Below are 20618 nucleotides of genomic sequence, written 5' to 3' on the forward strand. Positions count from 1 at the left end.
CCCCCTGTGCTTCGTCTATGGTTGTAGCTGTGGGATTATTTGGAAAGGGGATATCAAATGCATCACCAATAGCCTTAGGGGAGAAGTTGGCGATAGTCATATTCTCCAGAAGCACTAGCCTGGACTTTGGTTCGTAATGCCGAGCAGCCTCCACTACTAATTCATAGTTCTGTATTGCTGGAGGAAAACCAGCCGCTTGGGCGATACCACTTTCCACCATCTGCCTAGGCCTGCCATATGCGTTGGGTGAGAAGACCCGATTCCTGAAGTCCTGAATATCAATATGGCCAAGGTCGGTATCACCAATGCTGTCCCAGACGCTCTGAACTTTCGACTCCCTCAATCCTCCCCTTTGATACTGATACTTCATCTTTTCAACCTTACGCGGGATATCTGATTTGGAGGCTCGTGAGGTTTCGGCTGCTGCGGGAGTTTTTGACGATTCTACTGCCGATTTAGGCATTTATCCTGCACAGCCGAACGCGGATTACGAGATGATATAAGAAAGGTAATGCGGTTTAGATAACAAAAGAAGCGCTCCAGCAGGCCGGGATTAATTTAAAGTTTAGTTTGGACACGGAGCAATATTTCTAGCTAATAGCTTGATCAACTTTAACCGCAGCATATTCATGAAGATTCCCTTTTTTACCATGCATCTATACTTATCACTTTTGGATTTCGGATTAACTTTGAACATAGACAGCATGAAAATTTTCAAGCTTTGAAAAGAGACGCAATTTTGGGGAAGCTTTAGGAGTGAATTCTAAATTTTCGAGCGTTTTGAACAAGGTTTATGAGCAAAAGAGATGCAAATTTCAGGAATTCGAGCAATGCGATCAAATTTTACACATTCGCCCATTAAGCATTTTTCAAAGGATCATACATGACAAAGCGCTCTTACCTGACAGGAGCGGATGGCGAGAGATTGCCCAACCTTGTCGCGTGAAATGAACGGACGATCCTGCAAAGTTTGAATTCCAACGGTTATCTCTTCGCTCTAAATTTTCACGGTTGCTGGACAAAGAGAATTTATCATTTTAAATAGTTTTCTCTCTTACCCTGGGTAATTGGTAATCTAAGTTCAAATGATCAAAAGGATTTAATGCAACATTTTACCTTCTTGCTTTCAGACTTTGGATGGTTTTCAAATTCTGAACTGCGCTTTCTTCCTTGAAAGTCCTGCAAATTGCGTGCCTTCTACTTCGCGATTTATACACTCATGGCGAATTCGGAGCTGGGAGGCTCTTGCTATCTCGGAGATGTTCTCGGATTTCAGCTGGCCTCGCCCAAGACTTCGGATTCAGATGCTATACCCGCAGCTTTTGTCGGATGCTTGTCGATATCCAAAGGAAGAGTTTAGCGGTTTTAAAAAAAAACTGCGGAGGACCTGGAGAGTTTGCCAATGGATCTTCGGAGCTGGAATGAGTTCGCAAGCTGCGCGAACTCCTTTAACCACGCCGCCTTTCGCGTCTTTTGCGAGCTCTGGAGTTATGATGCCTCTATTCGCAAAAAAAAACCTCGGGGTTGGGAAGAGTTGCTACGCTTTAGACTAAATGCATCCCTTTAAACGTTTTGCGTTTTCACCATTTTGCTCTAGGGTCTGAGATAGGAGGCTCAGGGTTTTCGGAGTGGGAGGCGCTTTGGTGGATGCTTCGCACACTTTCCGCCTTAAACCGAAGGGTCCGAAGAAAGAGAACCTAAGTGATTGCGGGCTATTTTGGGCCTAAACGCGCTTTCGCGACTTCGCCTTTTCCACCGTCTTATTTAACTTCCAGGTCCGAAATCGCGCTTTATACCTTTTGCTATTTTTGCGTTTAGGTCCGAAGACAGGCACTCAAGTGATTGCAGGCGATGAAGAGTTTTGAAAACATTTCGCGTTTCTCCACTTTGGTCGAAAGGGTCTGAAAATATAATCAGTTAGTGATTTTCGGAGGTGGGGGGGCACTTTACGATTTTCGGACCAAGTGCGTCCGCTTTTAAATACTTCGCGTTTTCACCATTTGCTCCCCAGGGTTCGAATTTGAAAACTTAAGTGAAATTGGGGCTCGAACATTTATGGCGAGCTTTTTTTTTTTATTTTTAAAAAAGGAACTTCGGACCCAAACGTGCCCTCTCAAACTAGACACACCTTTCAAATCCCCTCCCCAGGTCCGAAAACGAGGACGCCTTGGTGAAATCGGACCTAGACCATCCCCTTTTTTGACTTTAAAAAAAAAAAAAGGGGAATGAAAGCACTTCTGCATTATTTTCGGACCAAGCATGAAACGTCAGACCCCGAAATTCTCACCCCATGGTCCGAAATTGGGCCCCCTGGGGCGATTTTGGCAGTTTAACTTAGCGAAGTTGCTCGGACCTCAAACTAGCCCCCTGCTGGACTTCACAAACTTAGTTTAGGAGGCCTCAGAATATCAAGGCACTTGGCCAGGCAACTTGGTCGCTCGTTGGCAGGCGGAAAACATCCCTCGCTCAAATCTTATAAACATCGCAGTGACAATCCTTATGCAATCGGCCTCACAGCTCTGGCGCAAAGAATGTCGACTTTGGTCTTCGTGCGACCCTTAGGCGCACTGCTTTGGCTTGGTGGGCTCCGCCAATTCTTACCACCTTACGCCTATCTAAGGCGATTCTCAAAATTTCGAACAAAGCTCCTGGCGTTCACGCCCGAGAGCTAGGCTAGCCAGGAAGACGCATTGGCTCACCACTCCAACGTCAATCAGCCTAGGGATTGGTCACGAACTCGCTCGAAGAAACGCGAGAAACTTGGCTCGGAACCTCGGGACAACGACCGAAAGCTCGAAACAGGAAAGGGGACCCTGTCGGCGACAGGGAGCATGGGCAACGCACAACAGGACCACCTTCTCCTTGCCACAGACATCATCCTAGAACCGTACGTCCAACTGTACGACACAATTGTGGAATAATCGTATGGAATTCACGACAGTCATTGCTTTGTATTGTATGACTTTCAACTCATTCCATACGGCATGGCAAGTTCATTCATCTCGTACGGTATCACAGGTGCATTCCTTCCATACGACACCTAGTGCATCGTTCCCTATTGCCAATGCACATTTCAAAGTTCCAAGGAGTTATTGCTGTATGTCAATTCCATCACGTACAGACAAATCATATTGCACACACCGTACAAAGGATACTTCCTCTCGTACGGACAAAGCCTATTGTTGACACCGTACAGCCAAAGCATTTCTTTTGCATCATACGATAGTGGTTGCATCTTGTACGGGAACACCAATCAGCCGTACATCATCAACCTCAGTCTGCGTGTGGAGTTCTCATTGTGTCATATATGGTACAATCCTCTCAATGCTATTGTTCCGTACAACAAAGTGGTTTCTTCACGACATGTTGCAGATGTTGGTTAAAGCTCTTTTTTGGCTTCATCAGCTTTGTTTTTGGCGTCTTAAAAAGTCACGAAAATCATGTGCTGCCGCCAGACCCCCACAAGGGGCACTGCCCCTTGACCCCATTCAAGGCATTGCCCCCAAACCCCCTTTTGATTTGACGGGTACACTACATGTTGGGGTTGTCCAGTACAAGTCATTGCCTACACTCTTGTCATTAGTCTCACTAGTCTTTCCAGATATTACTTGATGTTAACTTGTCGTCTGGAAGACGACTTTTTCTTTTGGGGGGGATAATGTAGTTGGCATAAAATGCATATGGTTATGTTTGATAATTTTGGTCACCTGACATTGTATTAATTAATTGTATTAAGTGGTTGTCCGTCCCGGTAGTTATGTGTCAGTTGGTTGACGGTTGTGTACGTCTCGGCAACCGTCGGGTTCTTTAAATATATTGTGTACCACCAAGGAAGGTCGTACGGTATTGTCGGATCTGTTGTAATCCTTGGTCGACCATCTCTGGTCTTCTTCTCTATAATGATTGCATGTGCGAATAAAGATATATTTTATTGCCGTGTCTGGTATGCATTGTCATGTACATTGTTATTTTCTATATTTAATTTACCAGTTGTACCAGCAAATAGGTGTTGATTGATTATCAACATTCCCATCATTTTTCTCATCCATGTTGAATATAGGAGCACTATCTGAAGTAGGTGATGATGTGGGAGGAGAACTTGACTCACACTTCTCATAAAAAATTACATCTCTACTAATGTATTTCTTCTTTGTGTTGGGATCCATAAGGCGATATGCCTTAGATTCATTACTATAACCAAGAAGAATACATTGCATTAATTTTTCATCAAGCTTCTTTCTTTTTTGTTTAGGAATGTGCATATAAGCAGTGCATCCAAACACATGAAGATGAGAGATAGATGGTTGTGCCCTTGTCCATGCTTCTTTTGGTGTGATGCTATCAAGGGCTTTGGTTGGTGCACGATTCAAAAAATAAACTACAATGTGTACAGTTTCAGCCCAATATGCATGTCCATGATGATGCGATTTCTCCGTTCAAAAACTCCGTATTTCTGAGGTGTGTATGTTGCAGTCAATTGACGCCAAATCCCATTTTCCATAAAGTACTTGGAGAATTCTATGTTGGTGTATTGCCCCCCTTGATTTGAGCAGAGGACACGAATACGATGATTCCTATCTTTCTCTGCAAGAGTGCAAAACTCTTTGAAATAGGAAAAAGCTTCATCTTTATGCTACAAACTGTTAGTTTTTAGTGATCAGATTAGCAGTATAGAACAAAAAATCAGAATGCAAAGTAAATCATACACATAACACACATTTACCCTGGGAAAACCTCCCTCTTCGAGGAAAAACTCAGCAATCAAAGATCTCAGATCTGATTAGATTAGATATAGCAGCAGATTACAATACTGCCCATCTAGGGCATACAAAGAACTTATCTGAATCACAGTTCAGGTCAGATTTGAACAATCGCCCAGATTGTTGATTGCAGATCATGTGAGGGAGTTCGCTTACCCTAGAACAAATGTAGCACAGCCTGAAGTAAGTACAATAGCGTTGGAGTAGGTTCGGCAGCCTTGGGGCAGGCTCAGCAGACCTAGGAGCAGGTTTGGCAGACCTAGGAAGATGTTCGGCCAGCTAGAAGACAATTTCGCTGATTTCAGAATGTAGTTCGTTGATCTTTTGGAGCAGAACATATCACATTAAGGCAGATGATATTTGCTTATGTTATATCACTTGTGACCTTAAGTCACTTCCTTTATATACATGCCCTTAACCCTTATGCGTAGGTCGGCTTTGGCGCCAAATTACAAATTCACAAGCTACATTATAGGGTCAGACCCATTTATAACCACAAGTTACATTTGCCATTATAGGGTCAGACCAATATCACAAGTTACATTGGTTAGGACTTGACCAATAACACTTTACAAGTTACATATTAATAGGTCCTGACCTATTGAATTTACAACTTACACAATATCCCAAATAGGCCCATACACAATAAATTTTAAGGCCGAAGGCCACATTAAAATTTACCAAGCTAGGTCGGCCCAATCAAGGGATACGACCTAGCTACATTTTCAACACTCCCTCTTAGCTAGGGAGGATCCCTTGATTAATCAAGTTACATCGTGACCATGCTTCATGGACTCTTTCCATGATATCCATCATGCATTCTCGTAGAGGATGAATTCAATATACATCATGGACTCCTTCCATGATATTCATCATGCATACCTGCAGAGGATGAATCCTAAGTACATCATGGACTCTTTCCATGATACCCATCATGCACAACCGTAGAGGATGGATCCACCTTGCATTGCCCGCAGAGGGTGGAAGAGGTTTTACACCTCAAAGATACTACCACCTTGCACTCCGCAGAGGGTGGAACGAGGGCTCTAACCTCAAACTTCTCCCAGAGAAGAATGCAATACCACCATGCCTACTTGCAGAGGGTGGAACGAGGGCTTTCACCTCAACCTTCTCCTGGAAGATTGCCTTAACCGAGGGCTTTCACCTCAATCTTCTCCTGGAAGATTGCCTTAACCAAGGATATGGCTTCCTCTGAAACTGAAACAACAAACAAGCTCCCTCTGAAGCTGAATACAACAAGCTCCCTCTGGAGCTGAAACCAACAAGCTCCCTCTGAAGCTGAACCTGATCGTAGTATCATCAACTAGGCTATGTCTCTTAGTCTTTAGCCTGTGATGCTTCCTCACAGGATATCTCAAAACCTTCCTCTCTTGAATACAATCATCATCTTTATGCTCCTCAGTCCGTCCTGAAAGCATTTACGAGAGGTTACTAATAGTTCAAGACTCATACATGATTCACTATCCAATGAATTGATAACAACATGAAAAATTAAAAAAAAAAAACTTATCTCTTATAAGTTAGTCCTCAACATTCTTTCCTAATTTTGCTTAGCAATGAAATTACCATCCACTTAGGTCATAATGAAGCATCTGATGATGACTACGTGGCCTTCGGGCCTCTCCATCACTTATCACCTATCTTCAACTCAGTGACGACATGTAGGAGTTGCATGCAAGGATCACTCAAAGCTGTCAACACAGCAGACTGAAATAATAAAAGTACCTCGATACTAATTTGCAGCATTGTCAACTTGCACAAACCAAGTATCATGCCAATGTTGGGAAATACTGTACCAAATTATAGCTTACCAAAACACTCAGAAAATTATTGAATAAGGACATATCAACTTGGTAAGAGTTATTTTATGAAAGAGCAGATCTGTTAACTCAATCTGGCCAAACAGCTAGGTCAGCCAATAACAAACTTAATTAAATTCAATGAAACATCAGATGTTTACCTTGCAAGTGACTGGAAACTACATGTAAACTCAAGGAGCCATATAAACATTTATGATTAAAGGCAGCGATTTTCACCATGTTCACCCGTCCTTACCTACTGACCATTATGGCCTGCCAGAATAGTAGGGCCCCTTCAATCTTCCTCCTTTCTGATCTGTTTCCAAACTTGTAGGAAGTAATGACATAATCAGCATAAAGGTATGGCCAGCATTGGTATCCCATGTATCATCATTTGATGTTCAAAGATATTTGTCAGCAACATGGATACATCAAAGATCTTCAGGTCTGCAAATAGATTCAAATAGCATATCTCCTATAGTTGAACCATAATTTTAATTTCCTTATAAATAGAGTTGACACAATTCTCATTGCAGAGAAGAATAGGAAAAGGCTATCGGAGGAAATGCAACGAAATGTCCAAGCCAACAAAAGGCATGCTGGCCAACATGAAAGTTCTGGGAATATCTCTATAATAGGAGGGAACGAGAATCTCCTTCTTTCCAAGCCTATTCCCTTACACACCTGTTTGAATTGGTCAGATGAAGATGTCAAATTTGGCCAACGTGGAGAATAGATGTTTGAGCACCCTGCTAATCCTTTCTTGGGTCCCATTAGTGTGATGAATAACTAAGTCTTGGTGGTTTTTTTCTTTGCTTTTTGTTTGTTTGTCATGTATCAAAAAGATCATTTGTTTAGGGTGTATTTTCAACTTTGTTTGAGAATAAATGGATTTATGATTGTTAGGATCTTTCTTGTTTTTCTTAGCAGCTCTCTGATAAATTTTGTTTTCCCTGCTTCTTGGCTTTTGTTATTAAAGGACTCAGGCCACTATAAATTTTCTGTCCTTAAAGTATTATTTCTCTTTTATCTTTAAGAGAATGGTGGGCATGCCTTTGGTTTTTATTCTCATTATGCTCCCAACTTGGCACATGAATGGATACTATGTTTAGATCGGATGGAAAATAAATCTCTTCCATAGAGTGCCTAGATGGCGGTGGAATCAATATTATGGAATTGGTAAGTGATGAGGACATTGAGGAGCAAGGCTTTATTTTTGAACTATCCATTTTTGGAGAGTTGGATGTGGAATCAATATGAGCAGGGTCTACATGTTCTTGATGCTAATTAGAAGGAAAAGCAAAAAGATATGAGGTGATGTGAGGATGTGATGCAGTCGTGACAGGGGGTGTATTATCACATTGCCCCATCACGCAACCATAAAACAAGATCAGCAGACAATTTCCACAATCACAACAAGCTTAAATTGGCTTTGTGAGTCAATTAGGCCCCAGATCAATCATGTTGCTTATGTGGACATGCTTTCCTCATATTGGTGGGAAGGGAGAGTGCCACGGTTTATTATCAGGTCTTCATGGTTTTTTAACTGTAATATAAATGGTGTTGAAAAGAAAAATAAATGGAAAGAGGTTGAGATAATCCATCAGAAATATTGGTAAGTTTTTTGATGCTTGAATAAATGGAGTGTAGCAGCCCTTTTTGAATAGCTGGTTCTTTGGGGCAAGGGAATCACTCCATGGGGACTAATGGGGAATGGATCATCCTCAATTTATTTAGTCTGTTTTTGTTTTATAATCTTCTTTTCCTTATCCTGTTGTCCAAATGGTTACTAAAATTCAATTGCCTTTTTGGTTGAGTTGTTACATTGTATGCTCTGAAGGGTCCCTCAGCTACTCAAAGGTGCTTTGCACTTGCATTGATTCGGGATGATTCATTGTTGCTAGATAACCTATGCTGCATGCAATTTTGAAAGTTGACTTTTTCAAGGACAAACTAAATACAAACCCACACTTGAGTCAGAAGCTTAATAGTGATTGATGAACTACAAAAGTACAAAGACAATACAGTTTAAATGGTGCAAACTATTCCTATCACTTCATGTTCTAGAATGAAATATTTTTTAAATTACATGAGTGTATCTGAATCATGTAATTTATTGTCCCTTCTTATGCCAAGTTACACTTAGTAGAAATTTTTTGGAGTCTATCTGTCCTTTTTCTTATGTTATAAATGCAAGAGTTGCATTGCTTAACAGACAAGAGATTCATCGTCCAAGTGCTTTTTACATTACAACTCCCAAATCAAATGGAATTTTGGTTTCAAATATCCAACAGATGAGTAAGACTTGTGAAGTTCCTTATTGATTTTGGAGAATGACCAACCTTTTTGGAGAAGGTTTTCAGCCTGTCTGTATTCTATAATGGCATAAAATATGTCTAGATCAGTCTGCAGTCCTTGTCCATTGTATATAGAGCCAAATAGTTTGTCATTAAGTATCAATGATACACACTAATTTGGATTTAGTGGTGTTTGCATTGATTTACAAAATTTATTTACTCTTGTAGAGCCTAAGGTGGCCATATATGATACTTAAATAGTTTCACTTTTTCAATCACTATCTTAGAGAATATGTACAAAATAATTACATTTTTAGTCTCACCCTTGCTGAATAAGTACAAGATAAACTTTTGAAACGTGTCTTGAGCGTTAGTTTCCAAAGAACTTGTTATGTGCATAAGGGCCATGCTCAATAACAAAAGTGCTCTTGGTCAGGGACAAAGCTTTCAGTCTTTACCGTAAAAAAGACCCCTATTAGCTAAATCTATTTGCTTGGAATGAGTCCAAACATACAAGTCAGACCATTAGTATCTTTTGTCCGGAAAAGCAAGTTAAAGATATTGACAATAGATTGAAAAGTCTGAACTCTAAAATATGAAGTGACAAATGAATTTTGAGCAATATGATTTGATCGCATACAATTTTCTTATTAATTAACGATTTTCTTTATTCATGTGTAATCATGTCTATGTAGGGTCTAGGAAAAAGGCCTTGCCCTAGAGTAATATAATTTTCTTATTTGAGAATAAACTTATTTGAGAATAAGAAAATATTTTGTCAGGGAAATTGTAGTTTAATAGGATATTAGTTGGCTGTAGGTTTAACTTTGAAGCCTAGAAGATCTTGTTTAATTTCTATATTTGTTGTCTTATAGTTAAACTTTTGGCTAGTGAATATCAAGAATTTTTTTATCTGTAATCTCACATTAATCTTGCGCAAGGGAATACATCCACTTTCCAGGTGATGTCATAAGTTGGTTTCATATTCAACAGTGCTTTCATTGAAGTATGTTTTGCTTGGTAGAAAATTGAAATAGTCTTATATTGTTTGGCATTCTGAATAATTTGTCATGGTGAGCAGATGAGCTTTGTGCATTTATATTGAAATCTGTAAGTTTAAGAAATAATTTTTCTCTCATATTTTGACTTGAAATGTCATATGATGCTTTACGATACTAGGAATCAGAATATAGCAAACGGAATAGAATCAAATGGTGTGCTTGTTTTACAGGTGAAAATAGCCCCATTACTTGCAAGGGCCAACTTGCTAATAACTCGAGAGGTTGAATGGGCAAACCTTGTATTCAGTTTTGAGCAGGTAAAGTCCTTATGATGAGTTTAGATTTCCTCTAATAATTTATCTAGATATGTTTTTGGTGCTAATATGCTTTATGATCCTTTCAAATTATGCTTCTGATTAATATGGCATAGAGGTGAAACCAGATATCTTGTTATGACATGGTTATGTGTCTTGTGTATTGATTCATTCTAACAAGTTGCAGAGGAAGTGAGTAGATTTCACATGGTTATTGTCTTTCTGTTTGAAGTTTCAATATCTGTGAGTGGGCTTGATTAATGTTTCAATGTAAATGGTGTAGGCCTAATATTTCAAAATCAATTACAATTGGGTAAGTGGAAGAACAATGGTGATCTTAGGATGATAATTTTCCCAATAATGCAGATTTAATGAATACTTAGTAAATGCACAACTGAAACCTCTATTCATTAATTAGAGGCACAAAGCTTAATTCGTGCATTAAGTAAAATGTTTTCCTGGGTGATAGTTTATCGAACTCATGCTATATAAAATTGCAACTTGGGAGTTCTTAAATGTGCTAGGCAATGTTGTTATGGCATTCAAACAATTTTCAGTTAACACAATTTTTTTCCTCGATTTTTGGGAGGGGGGGTGTGGTAACTATTAAAATAATTTATAGAAATATATTTGAAAAATTAATTACAAAGAATTGTTAAAAAAACTATGAGCTCTCATTAATGTAAACACCATGAGTAAAAGAAGCTGAAATTTATACAAAGTTTGACAGTGTGACAATCAATTGATCTAATGATCAATGTTAGGAATTTGAAGCATAATATGTACATTATTTAAATTCAATATAAAAACTGCCAAAAAGTACAATACTACAAAGTAACACTTCACAATACAATGTGCGATCTTGCTTGATGCAACTGTTACTACATATTCATTGTTGGAACTATCATTCTTGACAAATCTCGCAATTAGATCCTGACCAACATTGTATGCGGACTTGATCCTTATACATTTGCATTGACTCGTCAGGGTTTTCATCATATCATGCTGCTAGACTCTTGTAGTACTCGATGGTCTTAAAATCTATGAGATATTGCTAGAGGAGAGTTCATTTCTCTTAATAGAGTTGCATGCCAATGAATTCCTCTTAGTAGTAGAGGGACTAACAATATTTGATATGATTTTAATGGCCAAAGTGTATATTAGTGATGAAGGTCTGTATAACTATCATCAACTCCTTTAGTTCTTGCATCAAAGTCTCCCCATCTGTGTTTTCCAATCTCACGTTGCCCTTGATTTTGGAAAATTTGGTCCTCTTTTCTCAAATCAATGTGGCTTTCTTTCTATTGTATATCTTCTTAATGGCCTTCATGAGGCTCCTCTTTCATCTCCACATCATCTATGGGAAAAGTCTACTAGGCCTTTGTCTAATGAACCCTTTTATTGAGTCAACATGTGTGGCACCCATGAGCCTGTTTCTATATTTCTTGTTGGGCAAGGGGTGGTTGCTAGAGATGTATATATTGATGAGGATTGGTTTCATTCATTTGTCCATGGTATTTTTATGAGTTTTGGACCTTGTTTATATTTTATGGTCATTTCCTAAACTTTAGGTCAATTGTAGGTGGGACCCTCGCCATTAGTCTACTCATGGAGGATTTAGCTAAAATGGACCTCTTCATTGTTGACATTATTCATGCTCTTTGAGATTTTTAAGTGTACATGTCTATTATAAGTGTTCTAGCAAAAACTTATTCCTATTTTTACAGGCTTTCGGAGGGCAAAAGATGATAGGACCATGTCATGTATCCTACCATTGGATTTAAGTGCGAGTTAGTTGTCAAAAATTCTTTATCTTAGATCTTTTTGTTTAGTGTTTCTCTAGGTATGATTGATTTATTGATGAGGGATCAAGGTTTATTAGCTACTTGGGCAATTTAATGTTATTAAAGTCATATAAAATAAAAATAATCTTTATTATTGACACTTGGTTTGGGAGCCTAGGGCTTGGAGCATGTCAATGAATAAATGGAGGCCACTTACACTTCAGACATTCTATGCTTATGTCACATATTTCAAACCTGGAGAGGGCATCTACATCAACTAGTACTCATCTACTGATTTAGGAATGAAAACCTTTGTATTCAAAGGTCAAAGGACAAAACTGCAAAATACACCCTCACTGTTTTTGAATTCATTTCAAAAAAAGTCGTAATGCAAATCCTAACTTGTTCAGCTTAGAACAACACTTGTAATAAACTAGATTGAATGTTCATCAAACCCCAATGAGTTCCCCAACCACAACTCATTGGCCTAGGAGTGCACGCTAAATAGGCTAATGGTCAACATGTTGATAATTCTTAGGAAGGGGACATTACGATCCTCCCTCCCTAAAGTTGCTTGTCCCCAGCAATTGCAACTCTGGATGCTACGAAATCTATTCACTTTCCCACGTTGCATCCTCTACTAGCAAATTCTTTCGTTTGACCAAGTAGTCTTTGATAATCCTTTTCCATAGAGTATCCTCATAGTCAAAAAATGGCCTTTGGTCAAGATCAACTTCCCTTCTTCATCTAATTGTGGCAACTCTGATGAAGGAACCACATTATGCCCAAAGTGCTTTTTTGAGCCCATACACATAAAATGCATTATGCACTCTGCTGCTAGTCAGTAGCTCTAGCTCATAAGCTACTTCTCCAATCCTTTTGGAGACTTTGAAAGGACCATAGAATTGTGGCTTAAGTTTGTTGGATTTTCTCTTCTTGAGAGTGGTCCGATTGTATGGCTGAAGCCTTAGATAAAGCATGTCACCTACCTTGAAACTACACTTTGTATGATGCCGATCAACATACAACTTCTACTAATTCTGTGCCTGTTGCAAGTTTTCCTTTATTGATTTTGTGTTATCCCGCCTTTATTGATTTTGTGATATCCCGACTCTCTTGTAGCAAATCTCTTGCCTTAGGCATTCTACTATCCCCAAAGAGAAAATAAAAAAATTAGGTGCTTCGTACTCATACAATGCCACAATTGGTGACATTTTGATAGACCTATGATATGTAGAAGCATTCTCCAAGCTGCAGCCGTCTAATTCATGCTCTCTGCTGTCTTGAAATGTAATTCTTGAGATATCTTTCCATCCATTTATTCATTATCTCTGTCTGCCCATCTGTTTGTGGGTGGTAACTAGTGTTGGGAGTGAGCTTAGTCCCACTCAATTTGAAAAGTTGCTGTCAAAGGAGGCTCAGATCTTGCTGTCCTTGTCACCTAAGTCACCAGGTTTGAATTCAAATTCGAAGTTCGACAACTTTGAAATTCAAATTCGAAGTTCGACAACTTTGAAATTCGAATGAAGTTCGACGAGGAAAAAATTCGAAATGTATAAAATTTGAATTAAATTCGCCATATGTAATTTTTTAAGATATATAAATTAAATATGTTTAGTTATTATTAAATATTAATATTTAAAAATAAAAATAAACAAGTAAAATAATATTAAGTTTAAATATCTTAAATGTTAATATAAATAAAATAATATTAATTTTTAATAAATATAAATTATTCAAATATAAAATATATGTTATAAAAAATTATAAACCATAGAAAAGTTTTAAATCAACTACATATAAGAAAATTTAAATTCTTCAAAAGAAGTCGCAACAGGAGAAAGCAGTGGGAACGCGACGGGAGAGAGCAGTGGGAATGAATGAAAATGACGGGAGAGAGGGCAGTCGTGGAATGAATGAAAGCTAAGCCAAGAATGAACACTACCAAATTTATTGTCCGACAGCCATCATGATTTGGAGCAGACTGATCCCGTGGTGGCATGTCAAGTAAAACATATCCTCTCACCCACCGTTTCTTTGTTGTCACGCTTTGAAAAAATATGTAGTGCCCTAGCTGCGAGCAGGAGGAATTTTGTTTTGAAAAAACCTAATACAAAGTGCTCCGTACGAATTTAGCGACGAATTTCAACGAACTTTATACATTTTTTTAATGTTCGCTGAATTTCGAACTTCAACCATGAAATTCGGCGAACTTGGTGACTAAGGTTGTCACTAACTATACTCCTGGGCATCCCATGAAGTCTGAAATCACTTTGAAGAACAAATCAGCTACCTATGTTGCAGTGTATGTTGCGGAAATAGCAATGAAATGTGCAAACTTTTTAAACCTATCTGACACAACATATATGTAGTTGTTACCTTGACCTTAGGTAGCCTAGTGATGAATTCCATGGAGATGCATTCCTATTTCTAATTTGGAATAGGTATGGGTTGAAACAAATCAGTTGGATAAGTATATTCATTCTTATTTTGCTAGCATATGGGGCACTCTCGAACATACTTATGTACCCGTTGATGGTGTTTTTAGGCACAATCTGTTGATGAATGATAGCATCGCTCATACGTTGGAATGACGAATTAATATGAATCATACATAAACATGTATGTATGTATGTATGTCAGTCCACCATGTGAACTGACATACATACACACATACTTCATTCTTGTGTGAATAAAACATAATCATATTTCATGCCGTCTTTCTATGCCTGAACGGATCTCCATTCTGATCTGTATGTGATCAGATCCTTGTCTTTTCTCCTGCCTTGAATTGTGGAAGGATATCCAAGGCTTAATACATCCAACGAGTTCAAGGTTGGATGATCGTATTGATTGATCAAACATTCATGTTCGCATTTATTAATATTGAACTTATAAATAAATTGGCGGTTGTGTTTGTGAATTAGTTAAATGATAGTTAACAAATGTTTAGGCTAACACATCCCTTGGGACACGTTGTGTGTGGACATGCCTCCACGTTGTGGAGACATGTCCCCACATAATGTGCCCCTATTGAAGATATAAATACAAACCGATTTCAAAGGAGAAAATAATAGAAATAAAAAATTATGCTCTCTCCATTGAATCAGCAAATACAGTGTTAGAAATTAAACTCCAGCACCATTAACATATTGTTGGCTTTCATCTTGAAGGATTAGAATTCTCAATATTAAATCTGCACATTGAACAAATAATATTAGTCTGATATAAATTTAATCCTATTTTAACATGGTATCAGAGCCTTGGTAAAGGAAGATCCAAGATTAAGTTTGAGATATCAGACCATTTTTTATTCAATATTACAGTCACACTTCATTCTTCAAAATGTCAAGCATGAACAGATTTGAAGATCGACTTGGAGGAGCCAACGATTTCATCTCTTGGAAGATAAGAATCATGATGCTTCTAAAGGAGAATAAATTAGACTCCTTGAAAGAAAAGAAAACTGAGCCTGAAAATGACCCTGAGAAAACTCAATGGATTGAAAGCAATGAGAAAGCCATGAAACTTATAGTGGATGCAGTCAGAGATCATATTGTACCTATATTGGCAAAACATGAAACTGCATACCTTATGTTCAAATCTCTTGAAAGTACATTTGAAATAAACAATATAGGCAGAACCCTTGCCCTAAAAAGACAAATCAACAATATAAGTATGAACAAGGGAGAATCTGTCAATGCATATTTCATAAGAATCACTGAACTAAGGGATCAACTATCAACAGTTGGTTATGAAATTGATAGCAAGGAACTGACTCTAATAACCTTAGGCGGTCTTCCAAACTCCTGGTAATCTTTTGTTCAAGGAATAAGCGCAAGATCCAAGCTCCTCAAGTTTGGTCGATTAAGATCTAACTATCTACAAGAAGAGTCAAGGCAAATAACAAAGGGAAAGCATAAAACCATAGATGAGGATATCCATGTACTTAACACAAATTCTCATAAGAAAGGGAAGAAGAAGAACTTTTAAAGGAAGATAAATTATCATGGAAAAGGTTCATCCAAGTAGAAGAAGGACCTATCACAAATTCAGTGTTTTAGGTGTGACCAATACGGACACTATGCAATCAAGTGCCCTGACAGGACAAAACAACAAGCCTCATTTGCTAAAACAGGGAAGACAAATATAGACCATGATTTTGAGAAATTTGCCTTCTACTCAACATTATCTAGTCAAGTTTCAAACAAATTAAATACATGGGTAATTGACAGCGGATCATCTAGGCACATTATAGGATACCGAGATCACCTAGAGACCATGATGGAAGAATTTGACGAAGAAGTTACAATTGGGGACGATTCGGCACATCCAGTAAAACGAGTTGGAACCTGTACCATCAAATTGAAATCTGGGGTCACTATTCAACTCACTGCAGTACTATATGTGCTAGGTATTAAGAGAAATTTAATATCTATATCAGCCCTTGAAGATGATGGATACAAAATTAAATTCATGGAAGGAAAAGTCCTAGCATGGGCAAAGAACTCAACCATAAAAAAGGCTCAAACCAGAGGCATAAGGCAAGGACACCATTACAAGCTTTGCACTGAGTCGAATCAATCTCTCATACATGAGACTTCTGACTCTAACGAGAACTGGCATCGAAGATTAGGCCATATTCACTTTTGTGCCCTAACTTCCATGGATAAATTTGTAACTGGACTACCTAAAATGAATCGAACTCACAATGGGGCATGTAAAGGATGTGCCTTGGGTAAAAATACTAAAATTACTTTTCCTAATAGTTTGAGTAAAACTAAAGCTATGTTAGAATTAGTTCATTCTGACTTATGTGGACCCATGTCTGTACCCTCCATAGGGGGATTTTTGTATTATGTAATTTTCATTGATGATTTCTCCTAGAAGACTTGGATATACTTTCTTAAGTGCAAAGAATCAGAAGAGATCTTTAATAGGTTTAAAGAATTCAAAGGTATCACTGAGAATTCTTCCGGAAAGAAAGTTAAAATACTTAGAACTGACAATGGAAAAGAATACACTTCTGAAATTTTTAAAGAGTTTTGTGTACATGCAGGGATTAAGAGGGAGTTTACTGCACCCTATAATCTTCAACAAAATGGAGTTGCTGAGAGGAAAAACAAGACCATAGTAGAAGCAGCTAGAGCTATGCTTTACGATCAAAACCTAGGAACTTCATTCTGGGCCGAAGCTTCAAATGCAGCCGTATACATTCAAAACAGATGTCCTCACTCACATTTGGAAAATAAAACTCCTGAAGAAGCCTTTACTGGTGTAAAACCAGATATAACTCACTTTAGAATATTTGGGTGCCCAGTCTACATTCATGTGCCCAAAGAGAAGAGACTGAAACTAGAACCTTCTGGGAGAAAAGGAATTTTTGTAGGCTACAATGAAACCTCAAAAGCTTACAGAATATATATACTTGGACAAAGACAAATTGAGCTAAGTAGAGATGTCATCTTTGAAGAAGACATTGCCTTTAAGAAGGCCAAGAGATCAGATGAGGTAGAAACACCTGATTCACATAAAAGGATGGAAGAAGATATTTCCCCTGAGTTTCAGAGGGAGTATACTGATGAAACTACAAATGAAAGTTAGATTCCACCTGAGACTCAAGAAGAGGAACCAAAAAATAATCACAAGAGACCACTTTGGGCCAAAAAAATGAGACAGGAAGCAAAAATCCTTGCAGCACCCAAAGGAACATTCAGAGAGATCAAGAGGCCTCGAAAATTGACATATGATGCATTAATGAGTGAAATCATAAATTCTGAGCCTACTGGTGTTATAGAGGCCCTCAAGCATCAAGTTTGGAAGGATGCTATGATAGAAGAGTACCTTGGGATATAGTTCCTAGACCAAAAGAGAAATCTGTTGTCTCCTCCAAATGGCTTTTCAAGATCAAACATGCCGCAGATGGTAGTATAGAGAAACATAAAGCACGTTTTGTTGCCAGAGGATTCTCATAGAAAGAAAGTATTGATTATGAAGAGACATTTGCACCTGTTGCCCGATATACTTCTGTTAGAGCAATCATAGCTATTGCAGCTGCTACAGGATGGAAGATCCATCAGATGGACGTGAAAACTGCATTCTTAAATGGGACTATTGATGAGGAAGTCTATCTAGAACAACCCAAGGGCTTTGTGATTCATAATGTAGCTTCACATGTGTGCAAATCAAATAAAGCTTTATACGGACTTAAACAGGCTCCCCGAGCTTGGTATGAGAGGATCGACAACTATTTGTTGGGTCTAGGGTTCACCAAAAATGATGCAGATCCAAAGCTTTATTTTAAAGTAATTAATGGTGATATGTTGATACTTATCCTATATGTTGATGATCTGCTAATTATAGGAGATGATCATCTTATTATTCAATGTAAGAAGGACCTGGCATCAGAATTTGATATGAAAGACTTGGGTAGTTTACACTACTTCCTTGGATTGGAAGTTTGGCAGAAACCAGATGGTATTTTTCTAAATCAAGGGAAATACACCATAGATATTCTGAAAAGATTTGGAATGTGGGATTGCAGACCTATGTCAACACTCATGGAAACCAACTTACATAAACTAAAAGAAGCAGCAGCAGAATCCAGACTTGCTAACCCCACTCTTTACAGACAGATAATTGGGTCATTGATGTACCTGGTTAACACTCAACCGGATATTTGCTATGCAGTGAATGCCTTGAGCCAGTTTATGTGTGAACCTCGAGAAATACATCTTGTTGCTGCTGAGCATATATTAAGGTACCTTCAAGGTACTATTGGACTTGGACTCAAATATAAAAATGATAATCTAAATCTACATGGTTACTCTAATTCCAATTGGGTTGGAAGTGTGACTGATCGGAAAAGCACATCAGGATGTTGCTTCAGTTTGGGATCAGCTATGATTTCTTGGATATGCAGAAAACAATCTTCAGTAGCACAAAGCTCAACAGAAGCCGAATACATTGCAGCATCTTTGGGAGCTAGAGAAGCAGTATGGCTCCGAAAACTACTTGTGGGATTATTTGGAGAGCCTCTAAAGCCTAGTATCATCGACTGTGACAATCAAAGTTGCATCAAATTGTTTGTAAATCCAGTGTTCCATGATAGATCAAAGCATATAGAGATTCCTTACCACTATGTGAGAGACATGGTAGAAAGGAATGTGATCCAGATGGAGTATATTAATACAAGTGATCAAACAGTTGACATTCTTACCAAACCTCTCCCCAAAGTAAAAGTTGAATACTTCAGGAAGAAACTTGGTATGATTGAAATGTAGGTTATTGAAATAATTTCTAAATTTCTATTGTATTAATATAAATAAAGATGTTCAAAGTGTAAGCTCTTTTGCCATATGTGTGACTCTATGACTTATGGGCCTGCCCTGTGTACATTATTGAAAGGTGACGATCTTTCAAATAATGAACACCTAAATTGATCATTGTAAGGTGATGACTTTACAAGGATCTATCCACTATCATGATGAATATCATGTGACTTGATATTCATGGACATATCATGATAGTTTATATCTCTTGGGCTTAGTGATAGATATCATGAGACTTGATATCGGTTGAATATCATTATGCTTCTTATGAGATGATCATGGTGGGTATTATGTGACGTAATATCCATGGAAATGCCATGACCTGTTATGATAGACATCATGAGACGTGATGTCAATGCACATATCATAACTAGGATGTTTATGTGAAGAATGTCATGTGACTTGATGTTCTTAATTCATCCTTCAATATCACGAGTTAGGTGATATCTCCATACTTAACCATCTTCCCTAGCTAAGAGGGAGTGTTGATGAATGATAGCATCGGGCAGACGTTGGAATAACGAATTAATATGAATCCTACATAAACATGTATGTATGTCAGTCCACCATGTGAACTGACATACATACACACATACTTCATTCTTGTGTGAATAAAACATAATCATATTTCATGTCGTCTTTCTATGCCTGAACGAATCTCCATTCTGATCTGTATGTGATCAGATCCTTGTCTTTTCTCCTGCCTTGAATTGTGGAAGGATATCCAAGGCTTAATACATCCAACGAGTTCAAGTTTGCATGATTGTATTGATTGATCAAACATTCATGTTTGCATTTATTAATATCGAACTTATAAATAAATCGGCGGTTGTGTTTGTGAACTAGTTAAATGATAGTTAACAAATCTTTAGGCAAACACATCCCTTGGGACATGTGTGTGGACATGCCTCCACGTTGTGGAGACATGTCCCCACATAACATGCCCCTATTGAAGATATAAATACAAACTGATTTCAAAGGAGAAAATAATAGAAATCAAAAATTATGCTCTCTCCATTGAATCAGCAAATAGTGTTAGAAATTAAACTCCAGCACCATTAACATATTGTTGACTTTCATCTTGAAGGATTAGAATTCTCGATATTAAATCTGCACATTGAACAAATAATATTAGTCTGATATAAATTTAATCCTATTTTAACACAATCAAACACAGAATAAAATACCAAAGTATTTTACCGTCCCTTGAACAAAATCACCTTAGATGCTAAATATCTGATCAACTAAGAGGATTCCAAGGTTTCTACGGCTAGTTCTTGACATGTGGGTAACTCAATGCTTGATGTGATT

At 38.0% G+C, this 20618-nt stretch overlaps 1 protein-coding gene across 3 annotated transcripts in view; it reads left to right on the forward strand.

The window, feature by feature from the left end:
- LOC131078677 (uncharacterized) overlaps window positions 1-20618 on the forward strand; it is a 257382-nt gene that overhangs the window by 80561 nt on the left and 156203 nt on the right. For all 3 annotated transcript variants that reach the window (XM_058016430.2, XM_058016428.2, XM_058016429.2), the window contains exon 3: window positions 10109-10195. In XM_058016430.2, the coding sequence (XP_057872413.2) occupies window positions 10109-10195 (87 nt within the window). The remainder of the gene's footprint in view (window positions 1-10108; window positions 10196-20618) is intronic.

The sequence above is a fragment of the Cryptomeria japonica genome, chromosome 2 (assembly GCF_030272615.1).
Source record: "Cryptomeria japonica chromosome 2, Sugi_1.0, whole genome shotgun sequence".
Classification (NCBI taxonomy): Eukaryota; Viridiplantae; Streptophyta; class Pinopsida; order Cupressales; family Cupressaceae; genus Cryptomeria; species Cryptomeria japonica.